At 62.6% G+C, this 19412-nt stretch overlaps 2 protein-coding genes across 9 annotated transcripts in view; one reads left to right on the top strand and one right to left on the bottom strand.

The window, feature by feature from the left end:
• The window catches only part of EFR3B (EFR3 homolog B), a 39417-nt gene extending 27377 nt beyond the window's left edge, over positions 1-12040 (bottom strand). For 2 of the 8 annotated variants that reach the window (XM_066995144.1, XM_066995145.1), the window contains exon 1: positions 458-3473. In XM_066995144.1, the coding sequence (XP_066851245.1) occupies positions 458-551 (94 nt within the window). In that variant the 5' untranslated portion in view covers positions 552-3473. Of the gene's footprint in view, positions 1-457; positions 3474-7670; positions 7824-8648; positions 10709-11162; positions 11863-11908 lie in introns of those variants that run through there. The other 6 variants (XM_048079377.2, XM_066995148.1, XM_066995147.1 and 3 more) reach the window with 6 other exon arrangements.
• DNAJC27 (DnaJ heat shock protein family (Hsp40) member C27) lies at positions 11958-18375 on the top strand. Its single transcript, XM_048079382.2, has 7 exons — positions 11958-12145; positions 13452-13534; positions 14025-14094; positions 14829-14993; positions 15433-15555; positions 15783-15943; positions 17213-18375. The coding sequence occupies exons 1-7, from the start codon at positions 12059-12061 to the stop codon at positions 17343-17345; spliced, it is 822 nt and encodes a 273-aa protein (XP_047935339.1). The 5' UTR covers positions 11958-12058; the 3' UTR covers positions 17346-18375.
• Positions 18376-19412: the final 1037 nt, after the last annotated feature.

Raw genomic sequence — 19412 nt, 5'->3', positions numbered from 1 at the left:
GCTCTCACCCTGCCCGTTTGCATCGAACCGGGAGGAACTTTCCCGTCCCGAATCCCTGCCTTCCGTCAGCTTTGACCCAGCCCGGACGGACAAAATGTCCGCACAGCCGGGGAGACCGCGAACCTTGAAGAAACCGGAGCAAAAATAGCACGGAGCCTGAAGGAAACAGAAGGTTTTTTCCTCGCTTTATTTCCCCTCCCCTAAGGGCTCTCCAGAGAGAAATAAATAAATAAATAAATAAATAAATAAATAAATAAATTCTGGTCCCAATATCAGCTGTTTGGGCTGCACAGAATGTCCCCGATGGCTCCAAATCTTAGCGCCAGGGCTGGCAACAACCCCCGCGGCCAGGCTGGTGCCACCAGCAGCCCAGAGGAGCGGCTCCCCTCTCCCAAACCCAACCCAGCACCCCAAAAAAAAGCAATCTGGGAGGGGGGGGGGGACACGGACACTGTACCTGCTCCGGCCACGTGCAGCATCTCCCAGGAGCGGGCAGGGCCAGCGGCGCAGAGCTGCAGCGCGGGGCTCAGCACCCAGCCGCTCAAAGCCATCGCGGCCGGGGCGAAGGCGGGGGGCTCGGGGCGCCGCTCTCGGCCTCGCAGCGCCGCGAGCGGGGCCGGCCCGGCGGCGGCGGCGGCAGCAGCAGCATCGCTGCGGGGCGATGCTCAGCCGAGCGGGAGCAGGCGTTGAAATAAATGAGGGAGCTTTCAGCGCGGCTGCTGAGTCACCCAGGCGGCTCCGATGGCAGCTGGGAACGCGGCGCTGGCTTCGCTCTGCCGGCGGGTGCGCGGGGGTGGTTGGGGAGCCGGGCGTTTTGGGGAGCATCCCTTGGGGGGGGGGGGGACACGGGGGACAGGGTGCAGGGGTCGGTCCGGCGAGGTCGCTGAGGGTCCAAAGCTCTCATTCAAGGCTGCCCCTTGTTAGCGCTGCTGGCAGACGAGCAGCGTGGGCAGCGCTAATAAGGCGGAGGCTCAGCGGGTGGCAGCTGGCCCCAAAAGAGCAGCCAGGGATGCGGGAGGCACGGGGACGGACCCGCGCGGTGCTGCACGCCCTCCTCCCGCCGGCAAGCCTGCAGCTCTGAGAACCACGGACACGGGTTTTCTTAAAGAAGGGGTAAACTGAGGCACGGAGAAACACGACGTGACCCCCCCCCGTGGAGGGAATAAGGTGGGGAACCCACAAAGTTGGGGCTCCCGCAGGCACCCCGACAACGTGCGCGATGTCACGGGTGTCACCTCCGCCTCGCAGCCCGGGGGTCACTTTTTGGGCTCCTCCTCGCCCCTCTCAGGTCACTTCTTCGCCGGGGGGGGCGAAGCGAGCCAGAAGGGCCTTTTGCTTTGGTAGCTCCAGGAAAAGTCGATCCGATCGGGGATAATTACAGCGTTTTCGTCGCAGGGATTGCGGCTCTCCGGCACGACCCCCACTTCGCTGCTCCAGCGCCCCGGGGCTCTCAGACAAACCCACGGCACACGTTTCCAGGAGGGTGGGGCGCTGGTACCGGCTGTAACGGGGGCTTTTGGGCTGGCAGAGCGGCCAGAGGAGAGCAGGACACAGCTCACACCCCGTAACGGCTGCACACTCTCCCCCCACGCGCTGCCCTTGACCCTTTCCCCGTGAGCCCCCTCCCCTCTCCCCATTTTAGCGGCAGGCCGGCAATAAACCCTGCCGGAAAGCCTCACGGACGCGCTATTCGAGGCGCGGAATTTCCTTAATAAGGGCACACCGACTGATGGCAAATGAATCTTAATTAAATCAAGCAAAATCCCTCGTTCGATCCAATACGCCGCAAAGGTCGCTCGCTCAGCTCCAGGCGGGAATTGGGGCCCGAAAGCAGGGAGCGCGCCGCCGGCCCGCTGCCGTCTCCCCCCGAGCCACGCACCAAAGCGGACACCTTCCCCTAATCTGCTTAGCAAAATCTCATTTACGTGCCCGACGTGCGAGCCTCCTCCGTGCCCAGCCTCCGAATCCCTCGGGACTTCGGCACCCGGCGGGTAAACCCGCCTGGGGCGAAGGACGAGATCTCCGCGTCAGAAATGTTGTTGGAAATGTCACCGAGCAATATTCGGGCTGGCCCGGAGACCTTTCGGTCCTGGTCCCCGCAGGGCAGGATGGAGCTGGGAGCCCCAGGTCACGTCAAGAGGGGAAAAGTTGTCGGGGAAGGCGAGAAATAAGCAATGCCAGCAGGGAGAAGGGGCGGATTCGGAGATTCGGCGCCTCGATGGGTGCCGGTGGCTCCGTCGGGCACCGCTTTGCGGGTCCCGCTCCTGCCCAAAAACCATCCCTGGAGCAGCAGGAAGCCCTCCCAAGGGAAAGGCTTCCCTTAAGCGTTCCTCTGAGCTCCCGTCACCAAGTGAAGAAGCAGGAAAACACCACCAAAAACCCAGCTTCGGTGCCAGCAGGCCCCGCGCTGAGCCAGGGCGGATCCCGATGTAAATCGGGACGGCAGAGCTGTGAAGCACGCCAGTAAATTTCCCTCTAATCGCATTTAAGAGACCTGAAAGCGCCAGGCACCGACTAAAACCACAGCCCGACGTCCTCGTGGCGCCCAGCACGGGAACGGGGTGAGGCTGCGGCAGCCCCCGAGCCAGGAGGGGAGCTGGACGCCAGCCCGAGCCGTCCACGACATCCCCGTGCAAAGAGCGAGCGGCCATAAAAAGGTGAGGGAGACCCCCCAGCTCCGACACACGTAACGGGGCAGGCAGAGCCGGGGAAGGTGCAGAGCCTTTTAGCTGAGCAATTAAACCTGCAGCTTCCCCCGGCGCTCCTCCGCACCCTGCTCCTGCCTTACCTCCACCAGGGCGCACACACCACGGCCTGGGGGGGGGGGGGGGGCAACACGTCGCCCCATGACGGTTCCCCCATGCGGCGACCCTACGGGGGAGCTGTTTTGGCGGCCAAATCCACGCCGGTTTCGGGGCTGGCGTGGCCGAACCCCACCCGGATTTGCCCAAACGCGCTGCCTCCTTCCAAACTTGCCGCTTCCTCCTCGCTCCCCGCTTCCAAAGACTGGGAACGCGCGCACAGATCCCCAGGTTCTCGTCCCGGAGAGGTGCGGAGCACCCAGCGTCACTGCTGGGCCCGCCCTGCCCAACCTCGAGAAGGATTGTCGCCTCATCGAGGTGCTGAGGCACCAAACGCAGCTTCAGCGACCCCACGGGTACGCGGGGGGGGCACGAATCAGCCCCGCCGGCAGCACGCAGCCGTGACGGATTTGGCCGCCCGTTATTTACGCTTCACCACCCGGCTGCGGCCGCCGGGCCGACACCGCGGCACGCGCACCAAGCTTCGGCGGCAGCCAGATTAATTAATATTCCCCGGCGGTGATTAGACCCGGGCGTTAAAACCACACCAACCCCCCTGCAACGTGGGGGGGGGGAAACCGCGCGTGAAGGTTGGCGTCAGGTACCCGGCAGGCGGGCGGCAGCGAGCCGAGGGGAGGAGAAGGGGAGTTAAGCGCCTTAAGGGGCGGCTGGGTTCGTTACACAACGCACGGCAGCGGGAGAGCTGGGGGAGGAAAGAGCTTAAACGGCAGGAAATTTCACTCAAAAACTCCGGCCTCGGCTCGCCTCCGGCTCCTCGACGCGGGACGTTCGCTGGGCACGGCGTGGACGCGGTGGTTTTGGCGCAGGTCCCGCACGCAGGGGCAGCCTCCCAAAATCTGCGTAGTTAAGAGCTGGGTTAAGGTCCACGGCCTCCAAAACCTGCTTCGGTAAGAGGCGGGTTCATCCCGGGAGCCCAGGACCCTGCCCCGCGCGGCACAGAGGACACGGGGAGGCTTGCAAGCTGGAAAGGTTTTCCAAGGAAAGGAAAGGAAAAGATTTGCGCGCGCCTCACAAAAACGCGGCGAGGTTTAACGCGAGGGGCTGACCGGACGCCTTCTCGTGGTTCCCCGTTTCCTCCAGATTTGCTAAATCAAAGCCCGCAGCTAGCTGCAGTTTCGGCAGGAAACGTAACCGAGCTGCCTCGTTTAGGGAGAAGTGAGATGAAAGCACCAGGGCCACGCTTCCCTCCATCCTTCCTGAGCTGTCGGCAGCCCCTGCGGAGGCAGGGGGGGGAACAACTCCAGGCGCCGGGGGGGCAGAGCGCCCTGCAACGGAGCCAGGGCGCTGCGAAGAGCTCAGCGTCCCTGGGAGCGCGTCTGCTTGTGCAATTACCGTTTGTGCGACCAATTAGCAGAGCCCTCAAGCTGTCGGGCTTGATGAGCTTCGACGCGAGCGACGACGGCTACCGGCCTGGCACCGTCCCGATCTCCGGCGCTCGCTCCGGGCAGGAGTCCCCATCTTCACTGCAGACGTCAAACGCTGCCGGACGCGCGGGTGCCGTCTGACGTGTGCCCGAAATAAAGCCCTGGACACGACCGCAGCCAACGAGGCTTCGCACAAACCCGAAGGAGAGCTGTGGCCGGGCAGCTCGGGAAAGCCCCCGGCGCCACAACCAGCCCCTTTTCCTCCACGAGCGCTGAATTAATTTGCGGGGAGCTTAATTGCGCTTCACGTTCCCCCGCTGAGCCATCCAGTCCCACCGAGCGCGATTTATTCAGCGCCAAACCCATCCGCTGCCGGCTGCGGCTCGGTGGCACGCTGGCAGCCCCAGGAGGCTCGCAGGGACCTTGCTGGCGCCCACCGCCGGCAACGCCTCCTCCCCGGGTAGCCGAAAAGCCTCCTTTCCCCCGCCACCGAAAAAAGGGAACCTCTATTTCCAGCTCCTCCGGTGTGGGAGGAGAAAGCGCAGGGAGGGAGCGTGGCGGAAACAAACCCCGTGGCTGCCCGGGCTGGGTAGGGCTCAAAGGCTGGCCCCGCGGCTCCGATGGGGCCCCACAGCTGCCAGACGTAGCAGCGGACGGCCAAACCCCGCTGGGAAGCACTCACGGGACCACGAGCTCCATCCCATCCCCGGTGTTGCCGGCTCTCACCCTACACAGCCCGCGAACCCGGTCCCACAGCCTCGCAGCCCACCAGGCTCGCTCCGCATTTCGCAGGGATTTCGGGTTTCAGCCCCTGCCTCCTGGAGACCGCGGTGCTCGGCGGTGAGGCCGGGACCCTCAGAGAGCCCCCAGACACGGGGCGACCAGGCTCGGTCACCAGCCCACGAGCAGGACCCCAGCTCCCGTGCCGTGAAACACCCCGAGGAGGAGCTAAGCCCTGAGCCCGGCTCGGGACAGCGAGCTCCCAAGGGAGACGGGAAGAGCGAAACGAAGGCCCGGGCTCACAAAACCACGCACCTGGTTCGCTTGGCACCGGCTGCCCGGGCTGGGCTCGCAGCTCAGTTCTCCCATTTTCACCGGCGGCTGGGAAGGAAACCAAAGGCGGGCAGAAACCGGGCAGAGCTCCCCCGAAGCCCTCGCCTCATGCACACGAATGGCAGCGCTGCGGGGTTAGAGGGACGGATGTGCAGGGCGGGAGGGCACCGTGCCCCTAAAACGCCTCCCCGGGAGCCAGGCAGGTCCCCAAAACGGAGCGAGCGTCCCGCCCACAGAGCAAAACTCCCCCACCCAGGCACCCACCTAATCCCTCCCGCAGGCCAAGGGACGGTTAAAAGAGAGATTAAAGAGATACCGATAATCCCGCGCATCCCTAACGCGCCTCGCATCATCCGAAGCGTCCCGCGGAGCTTTGCCAGCTCCTGGAAGCTCTCCAGGCCCGCGAGCCGCAGCAGCGCCCGGCGCTACGGGCGAAGGGACCGGCCCGGCGTTTGTCCTCAGCTTCGCATTCAGGTCCCCCGGGGACGCTCTGCCCTTCCTCACGCTATGTCCCGGGAGGAAACGCCGCGGATTTGGGGATTTCGGGGCGGGGGGCGTCCCCGAGACCGAGGATTTCGGGGCGGGGGGCGTCCCCGAGACGCTAGCGGAGGAGCTGCGGCCCAGATGTGGCACGGGGTCACCTCCCCGCGGGCATCCGAGGGACGAGCGGAGCGCATCACCCCCCAACCACCCCACAAGCTCGACACCGGGGCTTTTGGGGTCTCGCAGCTCCGATTTGGAGCCAGACGGACGGGCTCGGCTATCGGGGGCAGTGAGGGGCCGCCGTGTCCCCAGGGCACGCGGCAGCCGTGCGTTCACCACGAGCTGCACCCGGGGCAAGGAGGGGGAAGGAAGCGTCCCCCCCGGTTCTGCGGGTGGAAAAATACCGGCTGGGAGACCTGAATGACTCAACGGGAGGGCCACGGAGGAGTCAGCACCGCGACGAGGGGAGGAGAGGGGAAAAAAAGGAGAGGAAACCAGGCGTCCCGCCTCGGCCTCCCTCCCCGCGGCCCCGCTAGGTGGAAATCCACTCCCCAAAGCCGCCGGCTCCGCTCCTCTCCCCCCCCCCGTGCGGCATCCCAACGCGGCCCCGCTCCGCGTGCGGCCCCGGAGAGCCCCAAAATCCAGCACCCCCGAAATCCAGCACCCCCGAAATCCAGCACCCCCGAAATCCAGCACCCCCGAAATCCAGCACCCCGTCGCGCAGGGCCGGCGGAAAGCACCGTGCCCACGCTGTGCTCACCCCTGGCACCGCGGCTCCTCGCTGAGCGGGGAAGGGGGGGCTCAGCCAGCAGCGACCCCACAAACCTGGGGGGCCCCGGGGAGACGGGGTTCCCACCTCCGCAGCGCTCTCCCCCGCGCCGACAGCTCGGGAAGGATGCTCGGGCAGCAGGGAGGGAGGATTTAAGAGCCCGCTGCCACCCGGCCACCCCCCCCCGAGCCCTTCCCAAAAATCTCCGGGCAGCTTAGCGCGGGGGGGGGGGCGGCCAGCTGCTGGGCCAGCTGCTCCCCGTTACGCCTGGCATCATCACCCCGCTGCGCTTCCAGGGCGGCCTTGGGGTCGACGAGGTCCGAACGCCCCAGGGTGCGTGGGGGTATATAGGGCCGAGCTCTACGTCAGGACCAGCAAGCCCCCAGCATCGCAGGGGGTGCTCCTATATAGGGCCAAATCTCTCCTGCTACGGGGTGGGGGGTGTGGGACCCCCCCCCCCCAAGTAATCAGGTGGAGCTGGAGAACCCTACACAGCACTCCAGGCTTCCCCACACAAAGGACTGGGAGATTCCCCCATAATCCGGGGGCAGCAGTCCCATAAAGGAGCTTTCCCTCCCGGCCCTGGGGAGCACACGACCCCAGGAACCTGGGCTGCTAACGCGGTTAATGGGGAGGGGGGAGGTTAAAAGACCCCCCCCCCAGGAACAGGGCAATGCCCCACTGATAAAGGGGGTGTACAGCCCTTTATGGGGCCACCGCGTGTGTCCCAGCCCCAAAGAGGGGTCACCCCCCGTAACCGGGGGGTCGCGCGGCCCTTACAAGACTTTGGCCTCCCCCCCCCCAAGCCTTTAGGGTCACCCCCCAATAACCGGGGGTGCGCCCAGGACGGAGGTGCCCCCACCCCAAAGAGGGGGCACCCCCCAGCCACTATGGGCTCACGCAGCCCTATATAGGACTGAGGTTCCCCCCACCCCTCCGAGGGGGCACCCCCAGAAAAAGAGGGGGTGCACGGCCCTACACAAGCCCGGGATCCCTCCGACCCCAAAGAGGGGACACCCCCAGGAAGGGGGGGGGACCCCGAGCCGGTCCAGGACGAGGCCCCCCCACAAACACCGGAGCGGGGACACCCCGGGGTGGGGGGCGCAGAGCCCGGCCGAGGCGCCCTGAACCCAACGCGGGGGTCTCGCACGGCCCCGGCCCGGTTCCGCAGGCACTCACCGTACATCGCTGCTGCTGCCCCGGCCCGGCTCGGCTCGGTTCGCCTGAAAACGGCGGTGCCCGGGCCCGGCTCTGCCGGCTCGGGGGCGGCACCGAGGGGGGGGGCGGCACCGCAGCAGCGGCTCCTCCCGCAGGCACGGCTGCAGCGCCCGCCCCTGGCACGGCTCGGCACGGCTCGGCACGGCACGGCCAAAGCCCTGCGAAGAAGCAGGGGGAGGGGGGCGTGAGACACCCCCCCCCCCCCCGTTTGGGGTTGGGGCCGCTGATCGCTCGGGGTCCCCCCAAAAGGCCGCAGGAGCCCCCCCCCCAGGCCCGCACCTCATCCCTCGCGCCCCCCGGCTCGCTAACCGGGCGACGGCTGACGCCTCCCCCGATCCCGCTTGCGGGGAAATTAACGCTTGAATTAAAAACATTTCGGGAGTTTTAATCCGCCCCGCGGGCTCCCCGGGTGGTGGAGCGGGGACCCGTTCCCCCGGGGCTGGCACACCGGGGTGCGGGGATGCCGAGCATCGCTGCTCGGCCCGGCGTAAACCGAAAGCCTCGGGGTAAAACGTGGCGAGGAGGGCAGAGCCCGAGCCAGACGCGGCCAATCCTCCCGTCCCCAGAAAGCCTCGTCCCTCAGCTTGCAAGGATTTGGGACCACTGGCTCGCTGCGAAGGGACACGGGGGTCGCCGGGACAGCGCTATAGGGTGGCCCTTTGGGGACCTGGCGGCGGCCGCAGCCCCAACCCCAGTCACCGCCAGGTCCCCTCAGCTCTGCCCGAAACACACGGGGTTGGCGCAGACCCCTGAATTTGTCACCGCTGGAAGCGGCTCCGGCCGCAGAGAGCCAGGCCGGACACGAGCACCCCTGCCCAGAGCCAGGGTGCGGGTCCAGGCCGCCTCCGGGACCTTCCTCCTCCGGATTTACGGAGCAAGAAAAGGAGGGAGAGGAATCAAACCCACCCCACCGCCAGCACCGCCCCCGTCGGCCCCTACCTGTCATCGCCACGCCGGGTCGTACCACCACGGGGACCCCAACGCACTCCAGCCTTGCCCGGGGGGGGGGGGGGGGTCCCGGCACGGCTCTGCACGGGGCACGGTCACCACCCGGGAGCCGGCCGACCCCTGGCCTCTCCCCCAGGGAGCCGAATTATTTGGGGACGGGGTGGGGACAAGCGGCCCTGTCCCCGCTTCGGGCTCAGAACCGGGGTGCCGAGCTCAGCACGGCGGGCACGTGGGGCACCGAGGGCTGCTCTGCTCCGGGCCCCGGGGACCTGCTGCGGGGCAGCCCGGCGGGGAGGAGGTGGCCTGCGGGCACCGGGGGACGGCGGCGACGCGAAGCGGCGACGGTCATGCCGGGAGGGAGGCTGGCGGTGGGGAGCCGCTCGCCCCGGACACCTCCTTTGTCAGGCACGTCCGTGTGTCCCCGGTCCGTCTGCTCCCTCCTTCCTCCCGCAGCTGTTTCCATGGACACGGAGCTGCAGCAGCAGCAGCAGCAGCAGCCGCAGCGGGGTCTCCGGCACCGAGCCCTGCATCCCTTCGCCAGCCACGTGCCCGGGGCAGAACCGAACCCCACGCCCACAGGCCGGCTCCCCGGAGCCGTTCCTGCGGCCCCTCGGGGCGTTCGCGGCGGCCCTCGCGCACCCGGCGTCCGTTGTGGTGCCGACAGCGGCCACGTCGCTCGCACGGCACCCGGGGACGGGCCGAGATGCCCCAGCTCCGGAGGACAAAACCCACCGTTATTGTGCCGTAGCAGGTCCCCAGCGCATCCCCCGGGGGCCAGACGCACACCTGGTTTCGAGGTGGGGAAACTGAGTCACGCTCTGCCTCCCGCACCCCAGCCCCAATGGCTCAGAACCAGCCAAACCCAGCCAGCAGCGACCTCCCTTTTAGGGGGGCCTCCCACCTCCGTGGGATCATTCAGCACCTCGCTTCATTCCCCAGCTGTTAGCCTTGCCTTGAGGGGTTTCTCACTTGTTTTGCTCCTGACGTTACGTATCTTTAGCTGGCCCCAGGCGCTCGTCAGGAGAAGCCGTGCCCTGCTTCCTGCCACGGTCGCTGCGTGCCCGGCTACGAAGTCTAGCCCAGTATCGGCGAAATACCGGGTTTGCTGTCATTAAGACCCGAGCAATTGCACTGCTGATCTGTATTCATTACTGCACTGTTTTTAGAGATAAACTGTTTATCCCTAAAGCTGTTGGTACGGTGTCTGGTACCGCATCCCAAACCCGTAAGGCATCAGGGCTGCCTTAAGCCCTTACGCTGCCCAAACCCACGGAAGACGTTGGCACGGTGCTAAACCACCTCCCTCCACCTCCTGCCCAGGCACGGAGGGGCTCTGTCTCTCCCAGCCCAGAAAAAAAAAACACAGAGGACTTCATATCTGGTAGCAAAACAAGGAGATAAAGCGACCTTTCTTTCGCCTCTGTTCCAAACAGACCAAAGGACATGCTGGAAGGAAATCCTGATTTCCCCCTTCCTCACACCACTCTGAGCAGAGCAGCGCACGCTCCCCACGGGGCAGTGGGCAGCACAAACCCGTTGCCACGCTGCTGCTGAGACGTCCCAGCTGGCATCTCAAGGAGGAAGAGCCGAATTCCCCCAACCAGCTCCCAGACGGGTCTGTAAGAACCGTTAACATCCGTACGACCAGAAATGCCTCTACATGGATGCGTAGGACCCACGGAGAAAGGGTGAAAGGGATCAGCTTACAGTGCCACAGAGCGTCGTGTGCCTGCCTTCATCGAACGGCCAGGCAGCAGGAAGATGAAGAACAAAAGGAAGATAAAGAACAAACCTAAAGATAAGGTGACACAAAGATGAAGAGCAGAGCTGGAGCCATAAAACACCCGGAGACGTGTAACAGCGGGGCCCTTTTGGCAAAGATTTATGGGAACAGATAATGAGGCAGAAGGTTCCCAAACTGCCCATAACAGATCTGTCAGAGCAGCTTCTTGCTGCCACTCAGGAGGAAGATGGAAGAGACAGCGAGGACTCGACACCCACCACCCGCAGTCCGTGGCACACACCAGCGATCCCCACCACAGCCCCAGTGCCTGTGAGGAGGTGGTGGCAGCGTGTGCGGTCAGTGTATTCCCAAGTTTTGCGCAATAAAATCCCTTTCCTCACCTTTCCGGGTGCCCTGCCACCCCCTGTTCCAGACGGGAACTCTCACAAGCCTGACCCTTGCTCCCAGCAGGAGTTTGGGAGAGGAAAACCCTCTCGGGTCCATCTCTACTGTGACAGTGAAGTCTCAAAGAGCTGAGAGATGGTTAAACTGTGTACATTACCATGAAGCCCCCAGAGATGCTCAGATCATGCGTCCCCTGCCTGGGGATCTCCTGACCAAGAGGTGATTGTGGAAGGGGGCTCAAAATCCCCAGCAGCTCCTTATGAGCCACCTCTAAGGGGGACGCAGCCCTGCCGGTGTCCATAAATCCCCCATTTCACTGGTGTCACCCAGTCTGGTGAAGGTGAAGCCACGGAGCCGCCACATCCCCCTCCTGTTACCTTGTCTTCGAGGCATGACGCAGAGCTGCTCCTTCTCGGCAGGGCCTAGAACGAGCAATCAAAGATGTTAATTACAACACGGGGCCCTGGGGATGGCTGCCCAACGGCCCCTAACCAAGACCAGACCCTTCTTTTTGAACCCCACCACCACTGCCACCACTGAACCACGTCCCCAAGCACCACGTCCAACCTCTCCTTGAACACCCCCAGGGACGGTGACGCCATCACCTCCCTGGGCAACCCGTCCCAGTGCCTGACTGCTCTTTCTGAGCAGAAATGTCTCCTCATTTCCAACCTGAACCTCCCCTGGCACAACTCGAGGCCATTCCCTCTGGTCCTACCACTGGTTACCTGTGAGAAGAGGCCGACCCCCAGCTCCCCACACCTTCCTTTGCAGACGAGGCTCAGCACCTCGTCCAACCCGGCCTCAAAGCACCTCAGGGACGGGACATCCCCAGCCTCTGCGGGCAGCCCGTGTCAGCGCCTCAGCACCCCCTGAGGGAAGGATTCCCTCCCGAGCCCCATAACCTACACCTCCCCCTCGGGTTTAAAACCGTTCCCGCTCCTCCTATCAACACCTGACTGAGCAAAGACTCTCCCCATCTCTTTTGTAAGCCCCCTGGAGTACTAAAAAGCTGCAGGGAGCTCAAGGAGCCCCGGGGCGCTGAGGGGGCGCTGAGGGGACCCCGCTGCCCCCTCCCCCCTCCCGCCCCGCCCCTCCCCGTCAGAGCGGCGCGAGCCGCCACCCCCGCGAAATCTCGCGAGATCTCCGCCCGCCGCCGTTGCTGTGGGGACGGGAAGAACCCGGAAGTCTCGCGCGAGCGGCGGCGCAGGGCGCTGAGGAGGCCTCGGCCCCGCTCCCCGCCGCGGCCTGCAGCCGGGCCCGCTCCGCCGCCATGGAGGCGAACGCGCCGAAGCGGAAGGAGCCGCGCAAGGCGCTGCGGATCAAAGTCATCTCCATGGGCAACGCGGAGGTGGGCAAGGTGAGGCGGCGCGATTGGCTGCCGAGCGATGAGGGACGGGCCCGCTGGCCAATCGGGGGGCGGGCTGCCCCGCTAAGGAGGCCGCGGGTTGGCCGTTGCGCTGGCAGCGGGGAGCCAATCAGAGCGGCTCGCTGCGTACGGAAGGTTGGTGAGGTGCTTCGTGATTGACAGCGGTGGGGGAGGGGCTATGCGTGGAGACGCGGCGGTTATTGGCTGCGGGAGGGAGGGGGCGGGCTTGTATGGCTGCGGGCGGGTGTCATGGCGGCGCCCAGCGGGTGTCATGGCGGCGCTCATACCCAAGGCCCAGCGGCCGTCACACGGCCCCGTCTGAGGGAACCCCGCGGCCCTTAGGGTCCGTTCCTGGCGGGGGGCTCCCGGTTCCCATTCGGGTTCTTCTCCCGAGTGCTGCCCTCCCTGCGTGTTAAATAAACAAAATAAAAGTCCTTTAAACGGCTGACACCTCAAAGTCCCCTCGGGGCAGACGAGTGCCTCGCAGGGAGCAAAAAACCTCGAAGGTTTCCCCAAAACAGCGTGAGCAGGCGTTATTCCCTGGGGCATTTCTCTCTCCGAGGCCTACAGCAGCTAAATTCCTCTCACAAACAACGTCTCACCCGCCAGTCAGGGCAGAACTGGGGCTGGAGGGCGCCTGTTGGGTCCCTAGATGCGTTTTTTGGCAGCCTGAGCAGGCAGCGTGAGGTGTTCCCCGAGATTTTGGGGGTCTGGCTTCTCCCCGTCAACAAACGGCTCGTCCAGGCTTGGGGTTTTAAATAAGGGAATAAATCCCCGCAGAGTTTTGTGACGCTCGTACCTGCCAAGACAGGCAGTCTGCAGTCTGCACAGCCATGAAAGCTGTGGACATGGCCTTGCCTGGCTCTACAGAACCTTTTGCCAGGTAAGAGGTGCCTGGACAGTGTGGTTTTCCCTTAAATCTCCTTAAATTTCCCTTAGATCTCCCCTTCTGATGCACCCACAGCTCCCTCATTCTCACTCAGCTGCCAGCTCTTGTGTCCTGAGGCCAGCCCTGGGGATCTGAGCTTTCTCTTCCAAACGCTTAAAGAATAACAAACACCCAGGGGTGGCATCCCAGATTTTCCTTCCTTTTGCAGAAAGAAAACTGTTCCTGGTAAACATTGGCACTTTGGTTATGAGTTAAGTAATTGGTTTAGGGACTTAGGGCAGAGAATGTCTCTGCAGCCACCCAGCAGGCTGGAGGCTGTCAACTAATTCAGCGTTAATGTGACCGTGTGATCCCAGCCCCACGGTGCCGTGTCCTCCTGGTGAGACTTTCCCTCTTCCTTCCTCCCAGAGCTGCATTATAAAGCGCTACTGCGAGAAGAGGTTCGTTCCCAAATACCTGGCGACCATCGGCATCGACTACGGCGTCACAAAGTGAGTACCTTCGTGGTGAGGAGCTGGGAGAGGGGTGAGCCACGTGGTGTGGGGGCTGCCGGGGGGTCAGCGAGGTGTCTGCTGCAGGGGACAAAGGGAAAATGTGTGCTGGGCCTGTCCTGTGTCCCACTGCTCCTGGCTGACCACACGGCCCTGAGCTGGGCATGCTGTGGAGTACAGGGCAGAGACCTGCAACCACGCTCTGCTGCGTTAGTTTCACACATCAGATAATCTGCATTTCGCCTTCCTCTGGTAGCACAGAGCCCCATTGCCGTGTTACATCCAGAGCTGGTGCTGTCCTCCATGTCCGAGCAGCTCTTGGGGCAATTTTCTGGCCATTAAACCATGCAGTCGGAACTTCGTATTGATTTCTCTGGCCCTGATCACCCAGCTCTTTCCCTGGCACAGAGGAAAAGCGTTCCTCTGGGGGTACAGCCTGTGTGAGGGTCGAGGCAGAGCATTCTCGAGCTTTTCCTTCCTGTTCTTTCAGAGTGCAGATCAGAGACCGAGAGATCAAAGTGAACATCTTTGACATGGCAGGGCACCCGTTCTTCTACGAGGTAAGGCGGCCCCGGCCCTGGGCAGCGCAGCGCAGGGCTGCCCTCAGCCTGCCCATCCCCGAGGCGTTTGGCTCCTGCCAGCTTTCCTCAGCATCCCCAAGGGGCTTGGTCCAGTGCCTGGCACGGGATCCTCGCTCTGCCCTGCTGCCTCGTCCACAGGGACACACAAACACACACAAATGGCTCTCTCAATCAATTCCCAGACCTTACAGTCTCCCCATTTATTGGTCTGATGCTTTGTTTGCCACTGTGCCTCTGCTCTTTTGTGTGTGCGGAGATTCATAGAGTCATATCACAGAATGGCTGAGGTTGGCAGGGACCTTAAAACTCACCTAGTTTCAACACATCTTCCCTGGGCACAGCCCCTGCCCCCAGCCCAGGCTGCCCCCAGCCCCATCCAGCCTGGCCTTGGGCACTGCCAGGGATGGGGCACCCACAGCTCCTCGGGGCAGCCTGCGCCAGCATCACCACCCTCCTAGTAAAGAATTTCCTCCTAGCATCTAATCTGAATCTCCTTTCTTTTAGTTTAAAACCATTCCCCTTTGTCCTATCATTATCTGCCCAGGTAAAAAGTAAAAGAAAAAAAAATATGTAAGTAAAAGATTGGTCTTTTATAGGCTGACTGCTCTCCTGGGAGTAGCCCAGTAAGGTATTACTTGCCTAGCTTTTGCTGCTACCAAAAAAAAAAAAAAAAAAAAAAAAGCTGCTTTTGGCCCTGCTTTTTGGCCCTGCAGGTGAGGAACGAGTTTTACAAGGACACGCAGGGAGTCATCCTGGTCTATGACGTCGGCCAGAAGGAGTCGTTCGATGCACTGGACGCGTGGCTGGCCGAGATGAAGCAGGAGCTGGGCCCTCACGGGAACATGGACAACGTCGTCTTCGTTGTCTGTGCAAACAAGGTAGGGCACGGTAGGGAGACAAGTTTGTGGCGCAAGGCACTCGGTGCTCTTGTGTTCCCGGCATGAGCCAAGCTATTGAGGTCCCTCCAAAAGGGAAATGCTGATAGGTGGTTGTAGAGAAGACGTTCGAAGAGCCAGCCCTGTGCTTGAGGTGTACTGGAGACCTTTTATGAACAGGGCTTTGAGAATGTGGCGACCACACATTGGTCAGAAAGGGATCAAGCAGAGGCTACGTTATATCTGTACCATGGAAACTCTTACAGACTTCTTTATTTTTATTTTCTGTGCTTTCTTTCTATGCTGCCTCCATCCCTTCAGGATAAACAATCAGCTTCTCCAACCAGATCGTCGTTAGGTGATTGTCTTCAGAGCTCTATTCCTCCAGCTGTCTCCGCAGACCCCAGCCAGGCTCCGACCTTTGCCTCTTGTCTCGTTCCAGATTGACTGCACCAAGCACCGCAGCGTGGATGAAAGCGAGGGGCGGCTCTGGGCAGAGAGCCGGGGCTTTCTTTACTTTGAGACGTCGGCACAAACGGGAGAGGGAATCAACGAGATGTTCCAGGTAACGTGGGATGAAGGCGAGGAGGGCACAGACCCTGCGTTGACCCAGGGTGGCAGAACATCCTCCGAAATTCCTGAATCCCACAACACCTATTAGCCCCCTGCCCTGGAGGTAACTTTGCAGTGAAGCGTCACCCCAAGAAAGCTGTAGCTTTCCCTTTAGCATTCCCTTTTTTTTCCCCCCCACTTTTAGCATTCCCTCCTGCTAACTCCTTCCTGCGTCTGCAGACTTTCTACTCTGCCATCATCGACCTATGCGACAACGGCGGGAGGCGCCCCGCCTCCAGCATGGGGGTCGGCTTCACCAAAGAGCAGGCAGACGCCATTCGTAGGATCCGCAACAGCAAGGACAGCTGGGACATGCTGGGTGTCAAGCCTGGAGCCACCAGGTGAGGGGGACTTCGTGCCCAACAGTCCGTAATCTTTCTGGTAGCTTCTGTGGTCTCGTAGCGAGCTGCCTGCGGCTCACCTTGGTTTGCGTAGCAGGCAGGTACAAGTAGTTTGTGTTTAACCACAAAATCGGGGCATTGTAAAAGAAACCCTCTGTCCTGAGCACGAAATTTCCCCTTCTGGCAGCCAAGCCACGCTGAAGGTAAGTGGAGAGTGATGAACATGAGGACTTCCAGCCCTTCCAGCTGCCCAGCCCCACATCCTGCCGCCAGGCTGAGCTGTCTCTGGTCAGCATGTTTGGAGCAGCTCCAGCTTTACCTTCCTTGCTCTCTCCAGGTCTGGAGAAGCTTTTAGGCTGCCGCAAGGCTGCTGCCCGCGTTGTCAAAGAGAGATGGCAGCTTTTCCACCTAGGAACGGTTCTCTCACGAGATGGGCTTTCTCTTGCCTTCCTCAGAGAACTTTTAGCTAGGAATTGGTCACTGCTCGTGTGAGGGGTTGGATATTGAATCTCCCAGTTCTACTGTGTGACTTGGGCAGCTAAAACAAGTCCCCAGGGCTATGTCTTACTTGCTTTTCTTTGAAACACGAGAATGATGCTTGCGTACACTTCGTAGAGGGCCGGGAGAGTAGATTTTTGGGTAACGTCACTCGGGACTCATCCATTCTCCGAGGCTCAGCTCTCCGAAAGGTAGGTGTGGAGCCAGAGCCCTCCTCTTGCACCCACGGGGAGAGTTCAGCAGCTCCGAGGGCAGTTCGTGCTCTGACCCCTAGCGCGGGCGGACTCGCCTCGCTCACGAGGTGCCCCCCATCTCTGCACGGTACTTGGCCTAGATGCCACGGCTTAAAGGGCTGCAGGGCCGTGCAGTGCCTTCGCCCCGGTGCGTAGGCGGTTTGATGCGGAGCTGAGTCAGGGTGCGTGTGCCCCCACGCTGTCTCCCAGCTTTCTGCTCCCGGGGTGCCACCGAGGCACGTGGCTGCTTGACGGGAGGATTCGTGCCCGCACGGTCCCGTGGCGGAGAGGGTGGGTGCCTGCCCCAGGAGAGGGATTCTCCTCCTCTTCCTCTGCTCGTGCCCTGCTGAGAAGTGCCCCGTGAGCTTTTCTTCAGCTCCCTGTCCGCGTCATCGCTTTCAAAACCTGGACAACCATGGTGCCGGCGAGGGAGGGCTTCAGAAGCACCTGCACAGGGAGCTCCTCACCCTACCGTGCTTTGCCAGCCGAGCCAAAGCTTTGCTCCCCTCACTGTCCTCGCCGTTGTGCTCTCTCCTAGGGACGAGGTGAACAAAGCCTACAGGAAGCTGGCCGTGCTGCTCCACCCCGACAAGTGCGTGGCTCCCGGCAGCGAAGACGCCTTCAAAGCCGTGGTGAACGCCCGGACTGCGCTCCTCAAAAACATCAAGTAGGGAGCAGAGCCCCTCGGAGCTGGAAACCTTCCCCTCCTCCTCCCAGACAGAGGCAATCCCAGCACCGACCAGGGGAGGAAGACCCCAGCGTGCTCGCGATGTGTTGTCAAGGGCGCAGATGGCAACGTGAGGAAGAGGAGGGGTTTGCTCGAGGAAACCTCTGCTGCTGCGGGAAGGGACTGGCTCCGGGGAGAGTCCAGTTCCTCCCCAAACTGTTGTGGTGCCAAGGACGGTCCCTTTGGCAGGACGAGGGCTCTCCCCCTGGCGCTCACCTCCCCGTCACAGCACCTCCCTCCCTCTCTCCGAGCTAAACTTGTCAGGGAGAGCCCCAAAGGCTGCGCTCCCTCTCTCCCTGCTCTCGGCTTACACCCCCGATGGGAATGCGGTAGACATGGCTGGGTAAGGCAGCCCCCCCCCAAAAAATGCAGCCCCCCCCACTGCCTTTTGGCGTTCGTTGCTGGTCACCCCCCAGAAAGTGCTTGTAGGGGCTTGGGATCTGCCTGCTGGGATTCTGAGGGAGGTGATGGCCGCGACGGCTGCCGGACTGAAACGGGAGATCCCTTGGGGTCCCGTGGTTTTGGCAGGACCCCGTTTTATTTCCTTGCTGCTGTGTCAGGTTGGCAGGGAAGGCCAGGACACCGAGCTGTGAAACAGAAGCCACCGAGAGCGTGCAGGGGTGTGTGTGTGTGTGTCCCTAACCCACCCCCAGACTTACCCTTTTCAGGTTTTTTTTCATTTTTCCTGTGGTCAGTGCAATTTTTATTTATTTATTTCTTCACTCAAGGCAGCTTTTCTGTGTTTCCCCTTCAAAACGTGTCATAAATCAACAGCAGGTCCCCTCCTTAGCAGGAAGCGTTAAGGAACTTCAAGGCCAACGTCATTTTGCGTTGCTTCGGTTTCTGCTTTCTTCTGGGCAGAAGAAACCAGCTGTCCTGCTGGGAAGCGCTTTCTGCTCCTCCGGTGCAGCTGTAGCCGAGGGGAGGTGTTGCTGCAAAGGGTTAACGTGTAAAAGAGCTCCGCATATCCCTACCGAACCTATTTCTCTGCGTTTTTTTCCGCCGAGGAGGGCAAATAACGCTGCTGCTGAACGGCGTGCTTCGCTCTGAGGGCGAGCTCTCCGAGCTGTTTAAAGGCTGCCTCGGCTCCCGCTGCTCGGGGGCTCTCCAGCCCCGCACGCCCCCCCCCGTGCTCGCTCCTCAGGTGCCTCTGCCCGCCGCTCGGGGGGTTTCTCCCGGCTTTTTACGGAGCTGCCCGGATGTTTGGCGACGCTTTACCCACGCCTGTCACGTCGAGCGATGCCGGTGACCTTCGAAGCTGTGTTATTTTTATAAATTAACCCCCCCCACCCCCCCAAAACCACCTCTTTGGAACAAAGGAAGCCCTGTGAGCTGTCCTCCCGCCGCGGCTGCTTGCTGTTAATGTTTAATTGCCCTTTGACTCATTTCTCTCCTCCCCAGCCGGCTCCGGCCGAGGCTGGTGGCGAAGAGCTGCCCTCGGGGGTGACGGAGGTCGTGAATCAACCCCGCAGAGCGGGGAGCTGGGCGAAGGCACCGAGGGAATGGGGCAGCTCGGGAAGCCCCACGGGGCCGTGATGTGGGCCCGCAGCCCTCCCCGGCTGCCCTCAGGGGACCTCGAGCACCCAGAGGTGGCGGGGGGGGGGGGGGGTGGCGGCTCCGTCCTCGCCCCCTGTGCGCACATCTCCGTGCTGTGTGCCTCCTTACGCGCTCCCGAATTTCCCTTTGGCATCCAGCAATCCAGCCGGGAGCCGCCTCGAGAACAGAAACCCTCCATCAGGGTGCCTGCAGGTACTGCCCCCCCCTTCTTCCCAGCGCTCGGCGGGGCCGGCACGTGGGGAAAACACCGGGATTTGGGGTCTGGCCCCGTACCCCGTCCCCCCGCAGCCGCTGCCAGGTCAGCTTTTTGCCGCTCGAGCCTCGTTCCCTCTACGCGCCTGGGCCCAGGGACTGAACCTTCCCCCTGGGACGAGACCACAGCCGTCCCGGGCCGCGCCGCAGCGATAACCCCGAGCGCTCCGGCAGCCCCCGGAGAGCTGCGGCTTCGCCGCCC

Source organism: Anser cygnoides, chromosome 3, assembly GCF_040182565.1.
Source record: "Anser cygnoides isolate HZ-2024a breed goose chromosome 3, Taihu_goose_T2T_genome, whole genome shotgun sequence".
Taxonomy (NCBI): domain Eukaryota; kingdom Metazoa; phylum Chordata; class Aves; order Anseriformes; family Anatidae; genus Anser; species Anser cygnoides.
Note: the sequence above shows the minus strand (reverse complement) of the source record. Positions and strands in the feature narration are given on the sequence as shown.

Excerpts from the sequence above, each read along its gene's own strand:
- DNAJC27 (XM_048079382.2), top strand. The coding sequence starts at position 12,059 with ATGGAGGCGAACGCGCCGAAGCGGAAGGAGCCGCGCAAGGCGCTGCGG. Across the intron at positions 13,535-14,024 it reads ATCGACTACGGCGTCACAAA|AGTGCAGATCAGAGACCGAG; the intron begins GTGAGTACCTTC and ends CTGTTCTTTCAG. Across the intron at positions 15,944-17,212 it reads GTCAAGCCTGGAGCCACCAG|GGACGAGGTGAACAAAGCCT; the intron begins GTGAGGGGGACT and ends GCTCTCTCCTAG.